The following is a 23286-nucleotide window of genomic DNA, read 5'->3' on the forward strand; positions in this document are numbered from 1 at the left end:
GTTTACCTTTTGTGACCCTTACACCTGAGAATTTCTACTGAAGCATCTTTTCAGCTGATTTTATGCGCAAAATGGAGGCGAAACGAAGTGGCGTCTGTGTGCTGTGCGATGTCAGCGCACGTTAAAGATCCCCAGGTGGTCGAAATTACTCCGTAGCCCTCCACTACGGCTCCTCTTTCTCTCTTTCCCCTTTCATTCCCACCTTCCTCCCTTCCCTTACGGCGCGGTTCGGGTGTCCACAGAGCAAGTGTGATAGTTACTGCGCCTTTCCCTTCCTGTGAACCAACTATTGTTATTATTAAGTGGTTTTGCATTTATCAACAACGTGAAAATTTACAAATTAGACATGTTTTATTTTAATGACCGCTAGTGCCGACACTATCCGTATAACATCAAAATATTTACCTCTCAAAACGGCTGTTTTTTTATGCATGAGTCCTATGGGCATTTTCGGAATTGGTGAGGAGGAGTAAGTAGTTTCGTGCGCCGTCAGCCAGTGGACCACTTGTAGAGAAAAAGAAGAAAATGCTTCCCGCTGGCATTGTGCAAGATACGATGCAGTTTTAACTAAGTTAGGAACGACAGCTTTCATTCCTATTACAAAAGTAGATAATCTAATATTTAGTTAGTGCCCCTTTAAATATGCTCACTGACAGAAGACTAGAGGGAAGCACACATACCGCTCGCTGACCCGCTAGACTCCACGAGAATATAAAACAGTGTCAGTAGAGCTGCGTGTATCGACCCTATTTTGTTTAATAACTGCAGGAATGCGACCTGGGCGGACATACACGAAACACAGAAACGACCACTACATTCTAACTGTCGCTATTAGTTGCAAAAAGAGTATCAAACACAGAGGATTCGCCCAGGTCACTGAATATGAGATGCTTCGGAAGGACGTGAAAACGTTTCCATCACACTAATCCGAGAAAGCATCTGGATTACACCGGAAATCCTAACGAGCTCCTCGACAGTGATATCGCCAACAAAGAGGTTAAAGCGTAGCTGTCTAACCACCACAGCAGATCTTACGAGCATGAAAACGAACACATGTCCAGAATTAGATAAGTCTGTAGCAAGATTCTCAAAAACCTCTACGTAATTGTATAAACTCGTTGATAGGAGTAGACTACTTTCTACTACCTTAGGCAAATGTTGTGATGCCTTGGTTGGGAATGCTTTTCAAGAAATAAAAAAAAAAAAAGGGGGGGGGGGGGCTACGCAACCGCATGCTTGATTACGTGGAAGAATCACTATTAATCCCCACACTCCTTGTTCGCATTCGGAGTGAACTTATCGACATGATGTTGCATCAAGAAACAATCGGCACACGCCACCATAAACAGTACACGCCACCCGGCTACACAGAGCAGAAACGAAACCAAAACTCCTTTGAGATGTTAGCCAATCCACAGCTCGTTTTTCAGCTTCCCGCGCAAATTTTTTTTTTAGGGCGCGTGTTTTGTTCAGTGTTTTCTTGGCCGTAGGAGTCACGCTGATTGGCCGAGGGCAACCCAAACACGAGTGACGTAGTTATTCAGGAAAGGATTTCATGGCGGAGCATTTCAGTTGTTCGTTCTCGCGTCTTTTAAATTCGTATTCATCGTTACCACAAGGAAGGTAAATACCCTTGAGTTCCTTACTTTCACGTTAAGGGATGTTTAAGTTTGCAGGCGCGTACGTATTTCTTGTCTGGCCCGTAATATTCAATCTTGGAGCTGCATATTTTGATGGACAAGCAATTCTCAAAACATCTAAGTTAATTGCGGAGATCTTCGTATTCAGAGAAAAATGAGGTAGTAACTACCGGCGAAATGTCTGTAGTGTGCAGGAGGCTGCACGTTTGAACGCTTGTTGCCCGATCGGACTCATAACGGCTCATAACAGCGTATAGCAGTACGACGCTAGCGTTTCTTGCCAGACTCCATCCCGTTGTGCCAAGTGCCTGAAGTGACGACTGTTTTTCTTCGATTCACATTGGCTTTATCATATGCTGTGCGTTTCGATCATACGTGCTGCAGTCTGCTGTCGGTACAGGATACCGAGCGTCGATCATCTGTAGCTGTGTAAACGCGTAGTTCCATGTTGTGCAGTTACAGCTCCCGCGATAGCCTCCTGACACTGCTGTTACTGGTCCAGTTTTTCACTTGGGAGATCTGCCTCATAAATGTGCATCAAACGGCTGAGTCTCCGTCTTGTTGGTACTGGTCACTTGCTTACGCTAAAGTTCTTAGATCCGTTTTTTAGCTTACGCTGGCTGCGCGCCTTGAACGGATTAGCATTCGCGCTTCCATGCTTGATGTTAAGCTCGTAGTTCAGATAGGATAGGAAGTCAGATAGGACTGAACTATTTATTTCGACTAGGCTTGCGGCTCCTGCGACAACAGCAATACCGATTTTGCGTGGACGCAAAGCGAGAAACCGCTGTTCCGTTCTCTCGGGAGCGATACGCCTGTCATACGTTCGCTCGGCCCAGGTGACTCTCCCAAGCGTCGTGGGCGAGTCTACTGGGCAGGGTAGGTTGGAAGAGGGCGGAGCTGCCGCTACGATCGGTTGCATGGAGCGCGTTCCTAATCTCGCAACCTGCTTAGAACAGCAGGCACCTTGGACAGCGCCTGTATTTCGCATTGTTATAGTGAGCCGTCGCTCAAGCGCTGTGTTTTGTCCTTATGAAACTTCTAAATTCAAAATCATGACGAGCGCACACACAGTGAGATGCTCGCAGGGCTTCGCAGCCGCGATGTGCGTGCTTCGGCGAGAGCGCGGCTCCCTCGCTCGGAGGCGCTTTTGGACTTTCCCTGTCGTGTGTGCGTGCGTTGTAGTATTGCCGAAGAGCGTTGTGTTAGTTGTCTGTGTTGGTCGTGTGGCGCGGCCATTTTTGCTTCCCGTGGATGCACAGCGCTCTGTTGGTGAACTGTCACGGATTCCGCGGCATGTCGTCGCAGGCTGATACGTTTGATACGGTAAGCAGTGCGGCACAGCTGTTGGCGCGTGCATTAGAAACGAACGAATCACTGCGCTCTTCTGTGTGGCACCTTCTCGCGGGGCGGGCGCCAGCTCTTTTTCGGGGCAAGACTTTGAAAACGGCCGCGCTTTTTTTTTTTCTTTCTCTCACACTCGGCGTGGCGCGGACTTGGCCTGTACAACCGGGCCGCATGCGATCCTAGAAAATCTAGTCCTTGTTAGGGGCTTTACTTCACACCGAGCCTGCGCTGGGTACGAGCTCGATCCTTGGCTGCGGGTATGACCTTTCCGCTGGCTGCGTTTCGCATCGCGGTTGCCATTGAGTAGCACCAGCTGAGCTGCATGTGCCGCCGACGTGCCAGCTTCTTTCCCTTCTTGGAGGCTTCGTCGCGGTCGCCGCTGGTCCGCTTCGAAATTCCGGCTCGGCGGGGGTATGATGCCCCCGGCCGCGTTTCGCCGTCGCTCCCGTGGCTCGGACAGCCGACGGACCCCCTGTTCTCGGCTGCCTGGGAAGAAGGGGAAGGTGGGGCGTTGCGGCGGGCGCGGGAGGAAGTCGTTCGGTGCGTGCGGATTCGGGCACTGCTTTGTTGTCCCGCGATGGAAAGTCGCCCGGCGAGGACGTCTGATCGCGCAGGACCTGAAGCAGGCCAGTTCGTCTGGTCCGCAATAAAAGTGGAACGGCGTGCGCGGAACTTTTCCGTCGAGCCACGCGCGTACGTCCCTTGGACATCGAATGCTGAGATCTTGCTTACTCGCCCGTTTTGCTGGCAGACCCTTTACCAATGGTAGTCACTGCATCGGTTTAAAGCGGTCACGGCGGTATATTTCTCTGTTGCACTTAGGGTAGAATCCAGGCTCATGCTATTTCCTTTCCTCTAGTGAAATAACAGCTTCATCCTCTCGTTCTTGTCGACGGTCTTCGTACTTGAAAGAACACGTTTGACAGCCTTAGCTGCAGCAAGAAGAGGCAAAAAGTTTTCTAGTGTGTTGCCAGCACCTCTTCTAAGCTTGTAAATAACGAATGTGCAAAGTGCCCACTGGTATTGCGTGTATGAGGTAAATGCGTATGCATGCACCTGTGTAGGTCACTGTCTGACATATTTGCATGCCCTTGCTACCATTTTCAGTAACTATGAAAGGGTTGGATGTGTGCTGAAAGCCGTCTACAGTCGTTCTGTCATCAAAGTTGAGCTCATGGAAGCAGCTGAGCTTAGCTTTGGTAATTTGTTTGGATTTGAATTGTGGTCCTGTCGCATGGAGGAAAAAGGGATGTATGGAACTTGCTTGCATTATTTGTTGCAATCATTCTGTGCACATAATTTAGCACCTTCTCTAAATAGAGGTAGTTTTCCTTCCTCCGTGCTCCATTTCTTTGTATAGTGTGGCATGATTGTTGCAAGATGTGTGGAATTGTTTGTAGGTTGCTTGCATTGTTTTCCAGGGTATAAAGTTGGGGTTTTGCAAATATATTTTGCAGGCAACATATAAGCTTCTTGCATTCTGTTCAAGCAGGAGAACAAATGTTGATGTCATGGCTTTATCTAATGTACATGCATGATTACTTATTTCACACTATTACATTCAAAAACATCCTTCTAGATTTGTGTTTTTCCAAAAGTACAGGATTTAATGCTGTTGCTCTTCTACAGCTTATATACTTTCCCAAGAAGGTGGCATTGTCTCAAATGTTGTCATGTTCGGAACACACTGGGATGTGCACTGTGTGGGTCCTTTTGCGTCCGTGTTTCTGTGCCCCAAAACTAGTTGTTTTTGTCTGTGTAAAAAAATTTGAGATGCATGGCTAGGCAAAGAGGGCTTGCAGGCACTGCAGGAAGGATGTTGCTTGATGTAATGACTTTAGCTACTAAAATTGATGCAAATTAGTGCACACACACCAATTGGACTTCTAGGTGTGCAAAGTAACTGAAAGTGCTGATCTAAGTTGGTCAGGAAGATGGTCAGTGCACTATGTGACTGCTTTGGTGAAGCAGTGGTGAATGCATGGCTGTGTCACCAATATAATATTCACACAATGCAGGTTATGGCAGTGCATTAGATTTTTGGTTGGTACTAACAGGGCTGCAGTTCACTAGAAGTTGCAATAACTTGGTGTAGTTTTACAGGCCATGTGTTGAAGGCATTCGTGCTGTTTGCACAGCTTTACTTTGCAGCCTTTTAATTGACTGTTGCTAAAGATTTTGTTAGGTAGAATCCAAGAAAGGGCTTGTTCTACTTGCGTGTTCCAACTCCCCCTGAAATGTGTACACTCTACGGCAGCATAGAATTCATTGAAGACCATGGGCTTGGTTATTGGTGTTTTGTTCGTTGAAGGTTGCCAAAGCACATGAGGGTCCAGATTGAACCAAACTGTTTTGAATAACATTGACATTGCTTCAGAGTGTTGAACCACATTTGTTGTCGCAGAAAGTAGTCATTCACATTATTTTCAAGAAGCAAATGTGTTCATATTAACACGGTGCATTAAATGCACTCATGTCACAATGTGGCCATGCCCATGATTTACATCTCAATTGTGTCATAGTGGATAGTTTTGCTGGTGTATATAAATTGGCTAATACCTTGGCTTTTTTTTTCTCTTGTTCCTTGATCATGTGCTCTGATGTGGTTTGCTGATCTTCCTTCGTGTTCTAACATGCTGTCTTTCTCGGTGGCGCAGACGTGCACTCTGGAGAGGATGAGACGATGAGTCGCCGTCTGGACGAGCACCACCCTGGACTGAACTCGTCGACCGGTGCTGTGTTTGCAGGCCGCAATCATGCGTCAGGCGGCTTCCACAGGCCTTCACTTGGGGGAGTGGCCCCGGCTGGGGGTGGTGGCATAGTGGGCGGTGCAGTGGGGTCGCGTGCCAAGCCCCCCTCACAGCGGCAGCCTCTGGCACTGCTGCAGGACTCTTCGCACAGTGGTGGGGCCGTTGCCGACAACCGGGAGAACATGCAGGGCCCCAGCGTCCAGTTCACCGTGCAGTCGTCGGGCTTCCAGTGAGTCAGACTCTGGTTCTTGGCCCTGCCTTAGAGGGCAACTGGTTACTGTGCTCAGTGGCAGAGGTTTATTTTCACTGTAAACAGGCTTTTTCTGTAAGCTAGAAAAGAGGGGCAAATGAAATAAAGACGTCGTTGCACTCGGTTTTCACAAATTAAAGTGTCTGTGCTGCTTATTTTTTTTTATCTCTGAGAATAGACTGCATCACCATTTCATCTAAACATTCAAAATTTAAAAAAGTATTTAAAATTAAAAATATAAATACAAATTGGTTATTTTACTGCAGCTATACTATCTCCACAACAAATGTCTTCTGCTACTTAACAAACGTCATCAGAGCTGTAGGAGGTCACATATTGTTTTTCCTATGTAAATTGGATACGTCCTCAGTGTTCCTTTAAGTAATTGCGGCTATGAAAACAAACAAGCCTAGTGATGATAATATGTGTAAGGAAAGAAGCAGGAAGAAGTGTGACGTAGCACTGCTTACTTCTGACTTGTGAAGGCTCTTTGTTACTCTTATAGGTGCTTTGGTGTTATGTTTGTTACTGTATCGGCAGTCTTTCTGACCTTATAGGCTCATTTTGCATAGTTATAAGGAAGTTCATTTGGTGGGGAAAGTTATTTTGAAGGTTTATGGAATAAGTATGATTTGTCGTAGTGTCCGTAAGAGCTGTATGGTATGACTGTAGTGTTTGACGAGTCATTTCAAAATGCAGGTTAAGGCAGCAACACATGATGAAAGCTGTTTTAACACGACAAGGCCACATTGTGGCATTTTTAGTGAATGAAGGAATTACAATTGCTGGTTATGAGTATGGCAAACATTTACTCACAGAAGCTTCATTGGAGCTCCATTTAGTGATGCTCTGCACACTTGCAACTGTTAGCATTTTTGGAGCGTTGTGCAATACCTTGAGCAAAAGTAGGCGATGCCTGTAAGAATGGTGAGCCATGCAGTACATTGCATGCAGACGCCGCCCAACGAAGCATTTCTGGATTCGAGACCAGTGCAGTGTACAGATTTTGACAGCAGGTTTGCTTCGTCATGTGGCACCTACATGCAGTACAGCATAGCTCAGAATGCGCTGGCAGGGTCCTCTTACTTTCAAGTACATGCACAGTTCATGCCAGTGTTTTTAGCTTTCATGATTGTGACACTTTATTGCTACGAAACTGCGATGCTTCGCTTAGTTGGATTAAAAGTTAGTGTACTCATATGTTAGATTGATAACGATGCAAACTCGAAATACAGAATGCCAATGAAAAGGGAGGACGTGGGCATCCTTCAAGCTTTCCATTCTGCTTGGGCAAATTTGGACACAGTTGGAATAAGATCATGCTCCTTTTTCTTTTGTCTGCTATCTTTTGCTTAATTAAACTGGTTGAGATTTTGTGCGCGGACCACTTTGTAAGTCATGTAACGAGTAATGCACTGTCCTTTGTATGTTGTGCTTGTCATTACGAGGTGCCTCGCAGAGTGCTTCATAGTAAGCTTGGCAACAGAAAGAGTGAGGGATTAATTGTTTGGGCGTATGCCACTTTAGTGTGTTCAAACAGCTTTCTTTCTGCTTTCATCCTTCAGGGCGTAGCACTAATCAGCTTCTCTCTTCGAGGGCCATCTGTTTGATCTCAACCTTATCATGTCGTCTAGTTGCCTTTATTCTGCTTGCTTGTCTCGGTGGGTTAGCCAAATTCCTTTCTGCAGTTCGCATTAAGCTTCAGCTAAGGATTAATACCTAAAAGACAGGGCCCAGTATGAATAAAAATGGAGTAAACAAGATTGCAATATGAAATGAGTCATGTTTTAAATGTTAAAAAGGGAAAGGGGAAAAATGTGCAGTAGCCTGAAGTGATTTATTTTGCCTTTATTTCAGTGTTTGTATTCGGTATTGGCACCTTGTGAGGGCTTTTTATATCATTATACAGACTTATCACCTCTACAGCTTTGTAGGCTGCGCCACTCTTAGTCTAACTGATGAACGTCAAGTTTTAATGTTACCTGCACGTTTTATTCCTGTGTATAGACCTTTTTTTGTTGTGCAGAAGGGAAAATGCCTGCACCAGCTCTTTATCTGCATTATACAAGTCAACTCACACAAAAGGTTCTGGTACTCTGGGCAGCAGCATACTCGTTAGTGACGCTGTAGTGTAGACAGCATTCTCTTTGTTTACAAGGTGCGCTTCCCAAATTCTGCTTGACTGCAGAGAGCTAAGTGATTTTGCTTTGCTTGCTAGTAATGAGCAAGATAATATTCTTTGTTCTTTTTTTTTCTTCTGTATTGAATTATATTAATGAAAATGCCTGGATACCCTCCTCATTGACATAGCTACAAGCAAGAGGAGTGCTGGTTGCTGTTTATGCAAATCTCTCATGCTATGGCATCACTGTAGTCAAAGTGGTGGTGATTGCTTTATAGCTCATCTCTCAAAAGGCATCTTATAGTGCATGTAATCTTTCACTTGCCTCCTCAACAGCAGGAGCGAAAACTGCCTACATTTATTTGCTAATGCTTCAGGCATTGGATATCAGCAAGTTGAGCAAAGCATGTGTGTGGATAGAGCAGCTTTATTATTGTTCCTAAAGTGGTGTATCCTTAAGAAGTCATGGGATATGATGCTCCTCGGCCTAGTAGCCTTTGTTGTTTCTAGTCCATATTGCCCAGAGGTTTTGTTCTTGCAGGCCACGCTTGGGAGCTAGCAACCTCTCACAACTGGGTCACAACCACAGCCCCTCATCGGTGCATCACCCCTTGGGAGGGCAGTCCCATGCTGCTCAGGTGAGCACCAGGGTTTTGACTTTCTTCTTCTTTGTGGAATTCCACAAACTAAATGCACGTGTAGACCTTCATTCTGGTTTTACATTTTCTGGGTGATTTTTTTTTATCAGCAAAAATTTCATTTTGAATGCATTTCCTCAACTTCATTCTTTTTTTTTTTTTAAGGTGGGATTGTTTTTTTTTTCTTTTTTTTAGTCTATATTTATTGCCTTAAGGCATCAGTAGGTTATGAGATGAAGGATGAATAAATGATTAACCCCTTCACTGCTTTGTTATATCAACGAATTTCTTAACAAAACTGCTTTTTTAGTGCTGATTTCAGTTATTATGTTGCCATACATAAAAGACGTTTATGTGGTAGAAAAAAAACAATATTAACAGGTCAGTGCTGCCATCTGTCGAGCAAAATGCCATCTAAGCCACAGACGAGCGCTGCTTGTTCGAAACGCTGAAGGGAAGAACCTATTCAGCGAGGACGAGCTATAGTCGTCCAAAACGGTTTGGGGACGGCTTTGCAAGGACGAGCGCAGCTCGTCCGAAACGGTTAATGAATGGAAAAAGGTTGGCTGATTTTATGAAGTCCAGAAGCGAGCGATGATGAGGTCCCTGCGTCCAAGTGACGTATGAGGCAGGATTGGTTGCTGAAAGGCCAGCTATGCTCAGGTGCCGGATTCGTGTTGGCTTGAGTGCTGGGCAGTCCCACAGCAAGTGGTGGATGTCGGCCTCGACATCTTCGTTGTTACAGATCGGGCATCCTGGGCGAGGATATAAGTGTTGGAAGTATGACCATGTCCTAATTACAGCTGGTGTAAGGGCAACACCGACCCGGATCCTCCTAAGCGCAACCTCCTCTGCACGGGTGAGACTGCGGGGAAGGGATATCGCACACGGAGGGATAAGTGCACGTGTGCGGCGCCGGAGGTGCTCCTTTCTTGACAAAAGGAGGGTAGCGTCGTCGACTTCGAGAAGCCGTGGGATTGATGCGTCTTGGTTCACGAGGCGGTTTGCAAAATCAGCTTGACTTTGGGAAGGCAGCAGATCCCGTGGGACCCACTCAATGCGTATTGATTGTGGGATGCGCGCCGCAAGCTGGTGGATGTCCTGGCAAATTTTAGGGCAGCGGCTGACACGTCGGAGCAGACGTACTGCTTGAAGTGCGTCAGTGCGGATGACAACGTGGGCTGTAGGGAGCATGGTTATAGAAGTCACAGAGCAGAGTGCCTCCTGAACTGCCACAAGCTCAGCGCAGAAAGATGTGGTTCCGAAAGCTGAAACGTAGTTGTCTGTGTCAGGCTAGGTCTCCGTGGACAGTAGATTGCCGTTTTGGCTTCACAGCCTTGCAGGCTTCCATCTACGTACACTACTATGGAATCTTGAGGCAGGTTAGTATCTTGCTCTTAAATCTCTGGCTAGCAACGATGCAGAGTTGGCAGACGTCGGTCTGCGGATGTCAGTTGGCTTGTCTCCTAACTGTATAAATTTCCAGGGAGGGAGAACTGGCGCAGGTGGCTGCGCCAGTGACAAAGTGGCCTTGAGTCTGCGAGCATCACGGCGCTGCTGCACCAGTTCATCGATGGTGTTGAGCTGCGCATTCTCCTGTAACGCTACGACCGGTGTGATTCGTGGAAGGCATGTTATGGTCCTCATAGCTTCTCGATTTACGGCTTCAAGGCGATCCCATTGGGCCCTTGTAAGATGCTGGAACTGGGCCTGATAAACAATACGGGGCTGCAGAACCGCCCTCACTAACTGGCGTGCAACAGACGAGCCAGCGCCACCCGTTTTAGGTGCAATTCTTCTTATTAAGCTTATAGTTTGAAGTGCTTGCTTTTTTGCCTGAGAGAGCCAAGCAGTCGCTGATCCTGATTGGTGAATTGTTAAGCCCAGAATTTTCAGGCTCGAACTTTCTTGTATTGGGGTGCCTGATAGAGAGAGACGAATTGGATTTGAGGCAAGTTTACGGCGTCCCCAGCGGTTGGCGACTGACGTGTATGAAGTTTTACACACAGAAAGTTGAAGGCCAATGGAGGATGCGTAATCAGAGGTTACGTCTAATGCTGACTGAAGGGCGGCCTCTTGAATGAGAAGATTATGGTGAGTGCTCCATACCGTGATATCATCTGCATACTGCAAAAACTTGATTTCAGGGATATCATGTAAGCGCCACGCCAATGGGATGAAAGTAATATTGAACAACGTCGGAGACAATACTGATCCCTGGGGCACGCCACGTAGTGAAACGAATGAACCAACAGTGTCACCGCTGAGGCGTATTGCAAATTTTCTTCCGTCCAAAAATGATGCGACAAAAGTGCGTACTCTCGGAGGGAGATGAAGCATGTCAATGGCATTCAGGATTGCAGCATGACTGATGTTGTCATATGCCTTTTCAACATCGATTGCTAATATGGTACGTACATTGCGGCTGCGGGTAGATGATAGAACTGCTGATGCCAAGACAGCCAACCCGTCCTCTGTACCTATGTATGGACGAAATCCAATTTGAGCAGGGTGATAAAAACCGTGCTGTTCAAGCCACCAAGAAAGTCGTGTGGCTAGCATTTTCTCTGCGAGCTTGCAAAGCGTTGATGTTAAGGAGATTGGTCGTAAGTTGGCGAGGCCTGTTGGAGGCTTCCCAGGTTTGAGAATAGGGATCACGACAGCGGTTTTCCAGCTCTCTGGTGCGACACCATCAAGCCACACTTTGTTTATGGTGTCTAGTAGTTGAGGAAGTGCAGCAGTACTGAGGTTCTTGTAAACCTCATACTGAATTTTGTCCAGGCCGGGCGCTGTTTTCAGTTTCGCATCGTCAATTGCAGCCAGCAGCTCGCACATCGAAAAGGGGCTCGCAATTCCATCTGCGTCGGCAGCAGATGGTAGTTTCCATGCGTCGGCAGGGATACCTGCCAAATTAAGGTTTACAGCTGAAGGAGGCAGTACATCGTATTTTGGGAAAAATTTTCGAGCAGCTTCTTTGGCGAAATCGCCCGGCGACAGATTAGCCGCAAAGCATGCTGTTGCTGCTGCGTCAGTAGAACGACGACCGTGTTCCATTGCACGAAACGTTCGCCATAGTGAGGCATTCGATGATTTATCAGAAAATTGTTCACACCATGCATGCCACTGGCGTCGCGAGAGATCGCGTTCATATCTCCGAGCCTTCGCGGTAAGATAATTTAGTCGTGTACGTGCCTGCCCCGGAGTAGGGTCTCGCGTAGCAGCCAGCTCAGCTTGACGGCGGGCTGCCCACAAGTTAAGCAGGCCGAGATCGGGTGCCGGTCGACCTTCATCAATCCAGGTAGTAGTCGTAGCGCTGTTTAGTGCTCTCTGTATACGGTCAACAAGGAGTGACGGCGAATCTGAAGACATGCTGTCGAGACATGAGCGAAAGCTGTCCCAGTTTATCACAGAACATTTGCGGCGTAAAGGGCGGGGACGGGAGGGATGGAGACCGATGAGGATAGGGTGGTGATCACTTCCCCAGCAGTCCGGCTCCATGTGCCATGAGGGAGTTCCTGCGCCCAACCACCACGTCAAGTCTGGAGCATAGGCAGCACTACGTATGTGACGCACAGGCTGTGTTGCTGTCCCAGGGTTATTAAGCAGAACAAACAGGGCATCAGTGAAGACGTCCTGCACACGCCTACCACGAGGGCTTGCAGTCGGATACCCCCAATCTGGGTGAGGGGCGTTAAAGTCACCTCCGACTAAAATTGGACACTCGGGGTATTGCCGACGAACACTTAATAACCAGCCAAGATTAATACGGGAAGAGGCACCTCCAGCTGGTCGAACGTAATAAGAAACAAGAACGACGGTTCCTTTCAGAAATTTCGCAGCAACTGCTACTACCTCTTGGTATGATGTGCACCAGTTTTCGAGAGAAAGGCATACATGAGGAATACGCGTTTCAACATATATCGCCGCCTTTCCCGGGGGAGAAGCAGTCTGCACGCGACGGTCGGTCATTGAAGGAGACACGTAGCCCCTGAAGCCAGGAATAAATGGCAAGGCGTTCGTTTCCTGAAGTAACATAGCCCACACCCGAAGCTTGTTAAATCGCAGTCGGGTCTTGAGCTCGGCCACCTTCGTGGAAATGCCTCTACAGTTCCACTGTAGTACACCAGGACGACCGGATTTCGCCATTTTTGTGTGCTAGTCCAAGCGCTGTAGTATCACAGATGTCAGGTTGGACAACTGGTTGACCATATAGCGGAGCAGCGATGTTGCAGAGTTATCATTGGGCGTTGTGGTACTCTGGGAAGAGGCAGCAAATGGCCCTGTTGCGCGGGATGAAGGCGGTTGTGTTGGGCAATTACTAGATTTGGCGGTTAATTCTGCAGCTCGCAGACGTCGAGCAAGCATTTCGCGGTGTTGTCGGAGCTTAGAGACCTCTGCTAAGAGACGATTGATTTGCTCATCCACTACAGCCATATCGTCGTCTGGTAGATCAGTACGCTGCTGTATTGACTGTTGTCGACGGCGTTTCTTGAGCACCGTATCATTAGACTTTGTCTTAGCTGGAGGTGCATTCGAAGCGGGCTCAGGAAGCTCTGGCCACTCGTCATCATCCCACTGAAGAGCTGCAAAGCGATTGGATGTCTGCACCGGTGTCATGTCCTCTATTGGCCAACGCTTAGTGTTCCGAAGACGAGCCTTCTGCGTTGCCTTTTGCTTTGTCGGACAACTTGGAGATGTTATCTTGTGGTCGTCCGATTTGCAGAGGCCGCATCGATACGTAACTTTTCCTTCAGACGCACCTTCATCGGCAGCAGCAAAGGGGCAAGATTTGCGCATGTGTCCTGCCCGAAAACAGTTATAACAGTAAACCACACTCGGTTTATACGGCCGTGGCCTTAATATGCAGCCGTAGTAGTACAGACAGGCTGGGAGTGTCGGAGGGCCTTGCAAGGTGATCATGCAGGAACGCCCCTTTCCTATGTGTCGGGCCTGTATGACTCGGTGCGTTGGGCAGTACAGCTCACGTTGAAGGGTGGTTTGATCTTCGTTTATGTCGACATTGTAAACGACGCAACGCTGCAAGTCGGAGCCTTCAACTAGATACACTTGCACAGGCATTGAGATCTCACTTGTGACTGAAATATAACTAAGCGTTTGGACACGTTCCACCGCAGTAAGTGTCAGGAGCCACACAGCTATAGTGTTTGACTTCTTCCTTGCCGTTAAGCCCCGAAAACCTCTGGTTCCGAGAGACGCGTCCAAGTTGGCCTGGATGATCCTGTTTGGTATATCGGTGAGGCATTTGTTGGCTAGAGATTTAATCGCCACTTTATAAGATGACGATCCCGGTGTAGGTGCAACCTGATTTTCGATAGTTAAACAGAAGCGCTTTCCTTGATAGCCACCACTTGCCGAGGACGAATTCGGTTGATTATCTTTTTAAGGAATAACAGCGCGGAGACGAAGGACAAGGAAGAACGCTTGTGAGGGGCACGGGTGCTCGTTGAAAGCGAGGATTTTGGTTGTGTACATTGCTGTATAACTGCTGAGGGGCATTGTTTTTCACATTAAGTATTAAAACAGCATTTTCAAGTCTGAAGTTTGTTTTTTACTGCAGCACGTTGTGCCTCCACCTCCCCGATTCCCTCTTTTTACTGCAGCACGTTGTGCCTCCACCTCCCCGATTCCCTCGGAAAGTGCATTTTCATGCGAACAGCGGACGACGCTGACGACGCGTTATCGCTTGCGATGACAGACGCGATACGGGAGGCCGAGATCGCAGAGGTTGATATGGTCGGTACAGCAGGCACGCTTCAAATGGCGGCTCCTTAAGTTGACGCGAAAGATACGCAGTTGGAAGTGGCAGCGCAGTCTGTCTAGTAGTGATGTAGCAGAAGCAGCACTAATAGAAGCGTCTCTGCGCCCGTTGGCAACGCTTTTCGCTAACGTCGCGATTCGGACGGCATTCACAGAACGACGACGTATGCAGTGTTTTGAACTTCTTAGCGCGCATCGTGGCCGACCGTGCAATAATCCACAAAGTGCGCATAACCGTTCAAAACACGCCACCAGAATTCGTAACGAGCAATGATCACGGCGATCTCAAAATGGTGAAACGTGAAGCGATTCAGCGAGTGCACAAAGAACGCCAGCTCAGTAGGCAGCCGGAGCAGACGACGCGCCGGGGAGGGGCCACCGCGTCAGCGCGCGTAGCAGCCAATAGCAGTCGCGCGATCCCCCGCGTTCTCATGGAGCGCGCGCTTTGTCCAATCACAGCCCGAATTCGAGACGCGGGAAGCTCAACAATCCCTGTGAGGCCCCCAATCACAAGCGAGCCATGCTTCTGCTACGCCGCGGACGCCGCCGGCGAAGGCAATATGGAAAAGGGCAAGCATTCACAAACAAAGCAAGACCAAGAGGCGGCGCTCGGTTCAGCGGCAGAGAAATGGCGTGCGCGCGAATTTGGGTACTTTTGCCGTTCGCTCGCGACTCTGGGGCTGCCGCGCCCAGTTGTATATTTAATTTAAAGCAGTTCCACAATGAATTAGGCGTTTATAATTATAGGAAAGGTAGTTTATAACATATACAGCCGAGATATGTACTTTTTGAAAAGCCGACTTTTTCGCGATTTTTCGACTTTCAAAGCCCGCGTCCCCCCTTAAGACGGGCAGTATGGGATTGTGTTTAGCCCGCAGGTTCCATACTAAATTTAAAAAAAGTTCCTGCTTGATGAGAATCCAATGCAGTCAGTTGTGCCTGCTTAAGTTGAGGTTTGAATATGCTTATAGGGATTACAGACGCCTAATACAAGTAGTGATGCATTTTTGTTGCTTCCTTTCTTTTACTATTGTGAACACCATTGCGTTTTGCACAGGTGGTAATTGCATGTGCTGTATCACTAGATCGCTTTTGTTCCCCTTTTTCCTCACTTAAGGCTTCGGCAATATTTGACTTGGGACAAGAAGATTTAATTGCAACTTTGAGGTAAGGTTGTTTTATGCGAGGTGGAGGAAGATGAAGTAGCAGTTGCCACGTTGGCAGCTGTTCCTATCACCTCCAAATTTTTCCAAATTATTTTAGCTACAATAATTCAAAAAACAAGTTATCTATCATACAGTCTTAGTCAACATCATGAATTCTGTTCTTACACATGCACTGGACTCTGTCCATTCCCCCACTGTGAGCATGTATGCACCAAGGAAAGAAGAAGAAGCTGTTGTTTGGTTGGCTTTCCAAGCTAGGCCTTGTGTTCCTGATTGCAGGTCAAGGCATCTCCCACCCATGCCCTCAAGTGAAGCTAACATGTCCCTGAGTGACTGTGACCAGGCAAACAAGAATTTTATCATTCTAGTATATCTGGGGCACCAAGGCACATACATTGATGTCAGCTGTCTAGGCCTGCCTCTTCATTAAAAGAGGCCAGTGTGTGCTGTGCTTAGTTCACATCTGTACCAGAGGGAGGATTTCTTTGAAGTAAAGAATGGTCTCCCTGCCTTGCAGGCACATACCCCTCAACTCCATGGGCAGCAGCAATTTCAGAGGTTGAAAGTGGAAGATGCGCTGTCATACCTTGACCAAGTCAAGTTGAGGTTTGGCAATCAGCCTCAGGTGTACAACGATTTTCTGGACATCATGAAAGAGTTCAAGTCGCAGAGGTGAGTTCATGCATTCCTTTACGATCCTTCACACTTGCCATTAACAGCTAACTGAAGATGTCTGCAGGGTTTTTTTCTTACAGTACAGTCCAAGATCTATGTAACGAACCTCCATATAGTGAATTGCTTGATATGAAGTTTTTCATTCCCCAGTGCCACCCCATATTTACGTGGTTGTATTTAAAAACTCTTATGTAATGAACACATTGCGGTGATCGGCCTTGATATAACAAACTCCCGACGCCGACGTCTCTTAACTAGTTCAATGCGTCTTGCAACAGGCAGCTGCGCCAAAACTTGCCTCCACAGGAATTCTGTTGACCTTGCAGCCATTTTGAGATGATCAGTGTACTGCCCATGTGATTTCCGGAAATCTCTCCCGGAAATCTAGCCCGACAAATTTTACTCAAGCATCTTTCTAGTACTACGGGCTCTTTTTTTGTGTAACCAAGCAAGGCAAAATGCAGCGATCTCTTGCGCCTGTCTCATAGCAGTGGCAATGTGCCATTCGAGTTTTTGGCCTTTTGTTTGAAGAAGAAGATCGTGCCTATCCAAGTCCTTTTACTTTTTGGTTATATTGGTCTGTCGTGGGCACATGCCAGAAGGATTTGCAAGATCATGAAGTCTGAAGCTTGGTGACAAGTGCGGCTTCTGCGTTATTGGTTGAAGAGTCTTCTGTACGATGAAGGAGATTTTCGGAAATCACATGGGCAGTACACGGAACATCTCAAAATGGCTGCAAGGTCAACAGAATTCCTGTGGAGGCAAGTTTTGGCGCAGCTGCCTGTTGCAAGACGTCAGGACGGAGCTTCAAGCTCTGTCACAGTGCTAGGTGGGGCCAGCATCCCAAAAGACATCCTGGACATCTTGGAAAAAGGCCCCAAGTACTGCTTCGAGCCTCACAGCACCCGGCCAGGATTGCTCGGATTAGTGCACCGACTGGGGGAGAGCGTGACCAAACGAGACAAGGAAATCATTGTCGGCGAAGGGGTGGAATGTATCTACCGTCATGTGAGTGACCGGGCTATTGTGAAGCCGCCGCCGCTCAAAAAAGTAGCCAATTATATGAAGTCCAATAACCTTACGGTTATCCAATCAGACAAAGAAGGGGGCTTTGTAGGTCTACCGCAGGGCTTGTTTGAAAGCAAAGCACTAGAGGCTGTGGCCAAAAACTTCAAGCCAGTGAAGCATGACCCTAAGAAAAGAAAACGGGAAGCTGTCAAGCTTTTAAAAGATTTGAAATTGGTGCAATTGAGTAAGGCCGTGAAAGATGAGGTCAATGGAAGCCTTAAAGTGTTTTTCACCGGAAAAACGCACGAAATTGGTTGCCCCTTTCGTTTAATCGTGTCTGACAGAGAATGTTGGCAGCGCAAGGTGGGAAACTTCCTTCAAAAACACCTGAACTTGCTTCGAGGGAATGACCCGTTCCTTGTTCGCAGCTCTAAGGAAGTCATTGAACAGATCAAGAGCGGGCTTCCAATTCAGACCATAGCCTTTTCAGTGGATATTGAAGACATGTTTTATTCGATTCCACATGATGGTTTGTTCGCTGCCATCAGACAAAGTGTTGAGCTTCATGGGGAACTGCGGTTTCAGAATGCTGTTGGTCTCCACACACAGGCAATTTCCTAGAACTTTTAAATTTTTATCTCAAGTCTTCAGCCATCCACCACAACGGACAGTACCTCATTCAAAAAGCTGGAATTTGCATACGTTCAAGCATAGCTCCCGCTCTAAGCGATATATTTCTGGCTTCCTTTGACAGGCGCTTACAAGGGAAGTTGCAAGATTTGGGTGTGATTTGTGTGTGTCGATATGTTGACGATTATCTGGTTTTCCTGAGTGCTCCTGTGAACGGCAACATCCAAGATACGGCTGCGATGGTCCTGTCCACTTTTTCGAGTGTTTCCGGCGGGCTCCGGTTCACCAGTGAGTTTCCTTTAGAGGGACAGCTTCAGTTCCTGGACTTAGTTTTGCACATAGGGGAACAATGTATATGTTGATCCTTCAAACCCAGGTCGAAAAAAGCGCTGCTTTCATATAGCAGTGCCCATTCAAAGCTGGTCAAGAGAGGCATCATTTTGTTGTGCATCACGTCGGCCCTGGAAAAGTCATGCGTCCATATGGCTGAAGAACGTTTTCAGCATCAGCTTCAGCGTTTGCGAGCTGCTGGATATCCTCCACATATCATTTCGAGCGTGTGCGAGAAATTGCTACAGAAAATGAAGTCTGGCAGCAAAAGTAATGAAGAAGAGCAGTCAGTGAAGATCCACTAATCTCGTATTTTCATAAATTTTCGCACAATGTCAAGAGAATTGTGAAGAAAAGCGGCGTCAACATCGTTTTCTCTGTACCTTGCAAACTCTCGAAGGTGTGTGCGGGGATGAAAGAGAATAGGAAGCCTCCCTGCACTGTCAAACATCAAAGGAAATTCACAGAATGTGCTTCTGGAGTAGTTTACCGCCATTCCCCTAAGTTGTGGAAAAGTTTACATAGGCCAAACTGGCAGATGCTTTAATGAAAGAGCAAAAGAGCACAAGTTGAATGTGGAGAAAAGTGAAAGAGGGTTTTTGGCCGAGCACTGCGCTGACTGCAAGAAAGAAAAACGGGAATGCGTGCCTTACTTTGAGAGGACGAAGTTTCTGGCCAGGTCGAAAGACAAATGGGAACGCCTAGTAATTGAAACCTTCTACATCAGCACCACAAGCGTTTGCGTCAGCAAGACCTCTATTTCGTTGTTGGAAAAAGAATAAGTTTTTGGAAGGTCATGCCTTCTTTCATGTGTCTGCGTTGTGGGTTGCGTGTTGGTCAAATGTCATAGCTTCGCGACTTTTTTTTTTTTCTTTTTTTTTTTTTTGTGGTTGATATTAATGTTAGACAATTGGTTTTAGCCTGACTTGGTGCCTTTTTTCACTCCATTTATTGTTTCTGATGAGGCTTGTATAAGCTGCTTGTGTGACCTGGTTTTTATACCATGTTCCGTTGTCCAGCCTGCAGATGGTGGTATGATGTACTATGGGTTTTGTCTTGCATCACTGTGTTGTATTCGTGCATTACCATTTGATGGTTGTGCTGATAATCCGTTAGACTGGAAGATTTTTGGTTTTGGTTTACTTAGTGGGCCGGCCCTAGTTAAGTTTATCATCTCTGCAGCAGAATTTTATATTTTGTGTTGATTTAGTGCACATCACTTCTTCGCTTGCTGTTTTTTGTGATTAGGTACTAGCGGAGATCGCATATATATGCCTTGGTTTTCTTCACGAAATAAAGTTGTCAGTCTGCGTTTGTGTGCGTCCTGCCTTTCCTTCGTCCGTGTCTTATTAGCGCAGCTTTTTATTGCATTGAACTATGAACCAACTAGCCCGACAAATTTTACTCTTAACTAGTGCTGAATCACTAGAATTTTGGCAGAACCCCACAAGTTTCACGACTATAAAACATGGAACTGACGTGGGAGGAACTTATACAGTAGCAGCGAGTGCTGACAGTTGATACAGGTATTTTGTTTCAGCGCCAACGGTGCATTTGCATGGCAAACAGCAATCACCACTGCTTTTGCTTTTTGGATGCGGCATAACATCGGCTCATGCTCAGAAGCAGCAAAAAGTAACATAATAAAAAAAGACGGCAAGCAATGGGTGCCCACCACCACCGCGTAATTGCTCGCGAGATTCTGGCATTGATGTAGCTCTCCTGCGTCAGTAGCGGGAACAGTGAAGAGCACCAGCAACTTGAGTCGATTTCCTTTTGCAAAGACGGTGCGTGAGCTGTGAGAAGATGCAGGCTTCTCCTTTCCCTTTGACTGTTTCTGTAACTTCGAGTAAAGGGGATTTACTGTTAAATACTTTCAAGTTGGTTTCCCTTGCATTCAATTCTTAGTCTGGTTTCTGTTCTGCATTGTCCATTTGAGCCCTCATGTGAAAACGGCATATAGCGAAAACCTAATTGTAACGAAAAATCACATTTTATAGTTTGGTTGTATAAACAGGTTTAACTCCTTCACATAGCATTTTTTGCACAGGGAACAGTGTACAGACTGCCACACACCACCTTGCACAAAAAATCGGCCTGACTAGAGTCCTTTCTTTGGAAAAGCTCAGGGCTAGCATATTCAGTAACCGACTGATATTTTGGACTTATTTGCCATCAGTCCTGCACCCTGTAGAAATATGTACATTTTCACAGCTGGTATTTCTTAGTCCATTGAGTCAGGAAGTTTGATATTTCAGACAAAAATTGGTGTAGGATTAAAATCGTTCGAAATTCCCACGCGTGCAGCAGGTGAAGCAGCTGGCCAATCGCCGCCATCTTGAGCTTGTTTTGAAACTTGTATTTTGCAGCATGGCGTCACAAGCAGAATGACTGCCCTTGCACATTTTGCTAAAGCCGTGCTCAGGCCACTGATTGGCTGGCTCGCTCACTCGCAAGGCAAGCCCCGAGTCTCGCGCTTCCCATTGGTCACTGCAATCAGCGCCATTTTCTTCTTTGTTTAGTTTGCCACGGTGGTGGCCATTGTGCACATTACTTTGCTGCTCTTGCATTTGTATCAATCATTCTCACAGTTGGTACTGATCTCTTGGATGTATGCATGTCGAGAGCATATAAAAAAATTGAAAACATCTGGGGAGTGTGCCGCTGAAGAACGAGGGTGACTGCACGCTGCCAGGGTGTCGTGTTGCGTCCGATGCGGCGTGTTCTCAGCCTAGCTACTAGTACTACGTCCGGCGGCATAAATCGTCACGGAGCGCTTCTAGAGCCACCCAAGACAGCATGAATCTGTTTTTCTGTTCAGCTGATACAGATCAACTCCACTCACGCCGCCTGTTCACAGCTTTTTCATCACACCACTTGAGACACTAAGTGATCCTAACAGCATGCCGTCGTCTGCGTTGCTCAGCTGTGGGTTCTGTGGATGATTTCGTTTCCTCCCTGTGAAGTGCGCGGGAAGAGTGGTGAATGGGAAGTTTCGTGTCGCAATGCGGAGTGGAGTGCGAATTGAAGCTTTCGCTCCAGTAAAGGACTCTGCGTGTACCTGTGCATCTGCTGTATAGCACACTTTTATTATGGGCAGCGACCAGTTTATTAGATCAATTTGAGAAATACAGTCAAACCCGGATATATCGAATTTTGGTCATATCGAACTCGCGGAATATCCTCTTGAAAATCCCATGTAAAAGTATAGGAAAGCCGCGTCATATATTGAACTCAATTTCACCGGTCGTTCGATATATCGAACTCCGCACCACGCACTGGAAAGTGTGACTTCCCCAAAGACGATCGCATCACCCTCGGCCGTTTGCCACGTGATGTTCTCAAGCCACGCGCGGAAGGAAGGAGAGGGGGACAGTTCAGCGACGGCTGGTCTAGGGCAGCGCCGCGCCCATTCCTCAAAGGCGCGCGCATCTGCGATATCGTTTCCCGCGCGCCAGCACGTGACGTTTGCAAGCCGTGTGCATGAATGAACCAGGGAGAGCCGATGGGAACGAGAGGGGAAAAACGCGATAGAGCGAAGTGCTAGGGTGTGCCTTGCGCTTCCTTTGCCGAGCTCGCCCAAACGCTGCCATTATTGAACTATTTCTCCCCTTCCTCTCTTTCAGCCTTCGTTATCAGTAGCACGCGCTACGCATGCGCCAAGCCAGCTCAGCCCCCTTTTCAGACATAACACGCTTTCTCCAGCGCATATTGCGAACCCTCTGCGCGCCCTGGCTAACGTGGCTATTCTCTCTCTCTTTTTTTTTTTTGCGGGAATCGTTTTGTGCATGTATGAGTCAACGAAAGCATGCGGTCTGCTGCTATCATGATACCGGCTTTTAGCATTTTTCGCTTCAAACAGCATTTAGCTATCGCGCTTTCCAATTGTTTTGTGACAGTGGACTACGCCCGCCCCAAGCGCGGCGTGATAAATCGAACCAGGCTTGTGCAATCAGCCGTAAGGTCGCTCCCCGCCACCGCAGGAGCTATCAAAAGATAAACACGGCGGGACGTTATCGCTGCGCAGCATCTTGGCACGCTGCCAAGAAACGAGCTGTGGATAAGACGACAAACGGAGTGACTCGCGCCATCAACATGCAAGCGAAAACGCCTCCCCGCGGCGACACAGAAACCTTGTTTTGAGCTGCCGCGGTGGCTCGAGCGGCGATAGGGACGCGGTTCCAACAAGTTGGAAATTTTTCGCTCTGTCGCCGCCGCTCATCGCTGAGATAGCTCAATCGCTTGTGAGCGAGCTGGCGTTAGCGCTTCCTTTTTTTTTTTTTTTTTTCCCAAATTCTCTGGTGCAAAAGTGGAGGGTGGGTTCATTATGCGAGTGGGTTGATTACGCGACAAATACGGTATCGTTTTTTCGCATCGTAAGTGCCGTCCCAGGCCGATTTCTATATATCGAATTATCGATATATCGAACTATTTTGCGATCCCCTTCGAGTTCGATATATCCGGGTTCTACTGTATAGTCACTATGTTTTGGCCTTAAACCTTGTCAAGATTATTAATATGTATTAATATGATGACACCACTTTATCGCACAACATAAGTATTTCTTTACCTTCCAGGGCACTGAAACAAGCATGTGAATGGATAAATGTAGTTTCCCATGCTGATTCTAGTGGTAATACCCAGCTTTATGGCAAGCTTTTGTAATTTTAGGGGCATGTTACTGTTACATATTTATTATAGACTTTCTCTTAAAGAACAGAGCTACACATTGATTTCATTCAAATTGGAAGCTAACCTTGGCAACATTTAATGCTAGAACCCTAGCCAGTGAGGCTAGTTCAGCTGTCCTCTTCGTTGAATTAGCAGGCATGAAATGGGATGTGATAAGGCTTAGCGAGGTCGGGAAACTTCTCTTTGGGCAGCGTCTTTCTTTTAAAGACCACATATGGTAACAGCTTTCTGCCATTGGCAGTGATGCACAAATCATAGTG

The 23286-nt window shown here is 47.1% G+C and overlaps 1 protein-coding gene across 3 annotated transcripts in view; it reads left to right on the top strand.

Moving 5' to 3' along the window:
* Positions 1–1469: 1469 nt before the first annotated feature.
* Sin3A (SIN3 transcription regulator family member A) overlaps positions 1470–23286 on the top strand; it is a 110619-nt gene continuing 88802 nt past the window's right edge. Inside the window, exons 1-4 of one of the 3 annotated variants that reach the window (XM_084605939.1) lie at positions 1470–1623; positions 5645–5966; positions 8651–8747; positions 16209–16363. In XM_084605939.1, the coding sequence (XP_084462065.1) occupies positions 5671–5966; positions 8651–8747; positions 16209–16363 (548 nt within the window). In that variant the 5' untranslated portion in view covers positions 1470–1623; positions 5645–5670. Of the gene's footprint in view, positions 1624–2827; positions 2967–5644; positions 5967–8650; positions 8748–16208; positions 16364–23286 lie in introns of those variants that run through there. The other 2 variants (XM_084605941.1, XM_084605940.1) reach the window with 2 other exon arrangements.

Source organism: Amblyomma maculatum, chromosome 6 (genome assembly GCF_055883805.1).
Source record: "Amblyomma maculatum isolate TAMU_Amacu chromosome 6, ASM5588380v1, whole genome shotgun sequence".
Taxonomy (NCBI): domain Eukaryota; kingdom Metazoa; phylum Arthropoda; class Arachnida; order Ixodida; family Ixodidae; genus Amblyomma; species Amblyomma maculatum.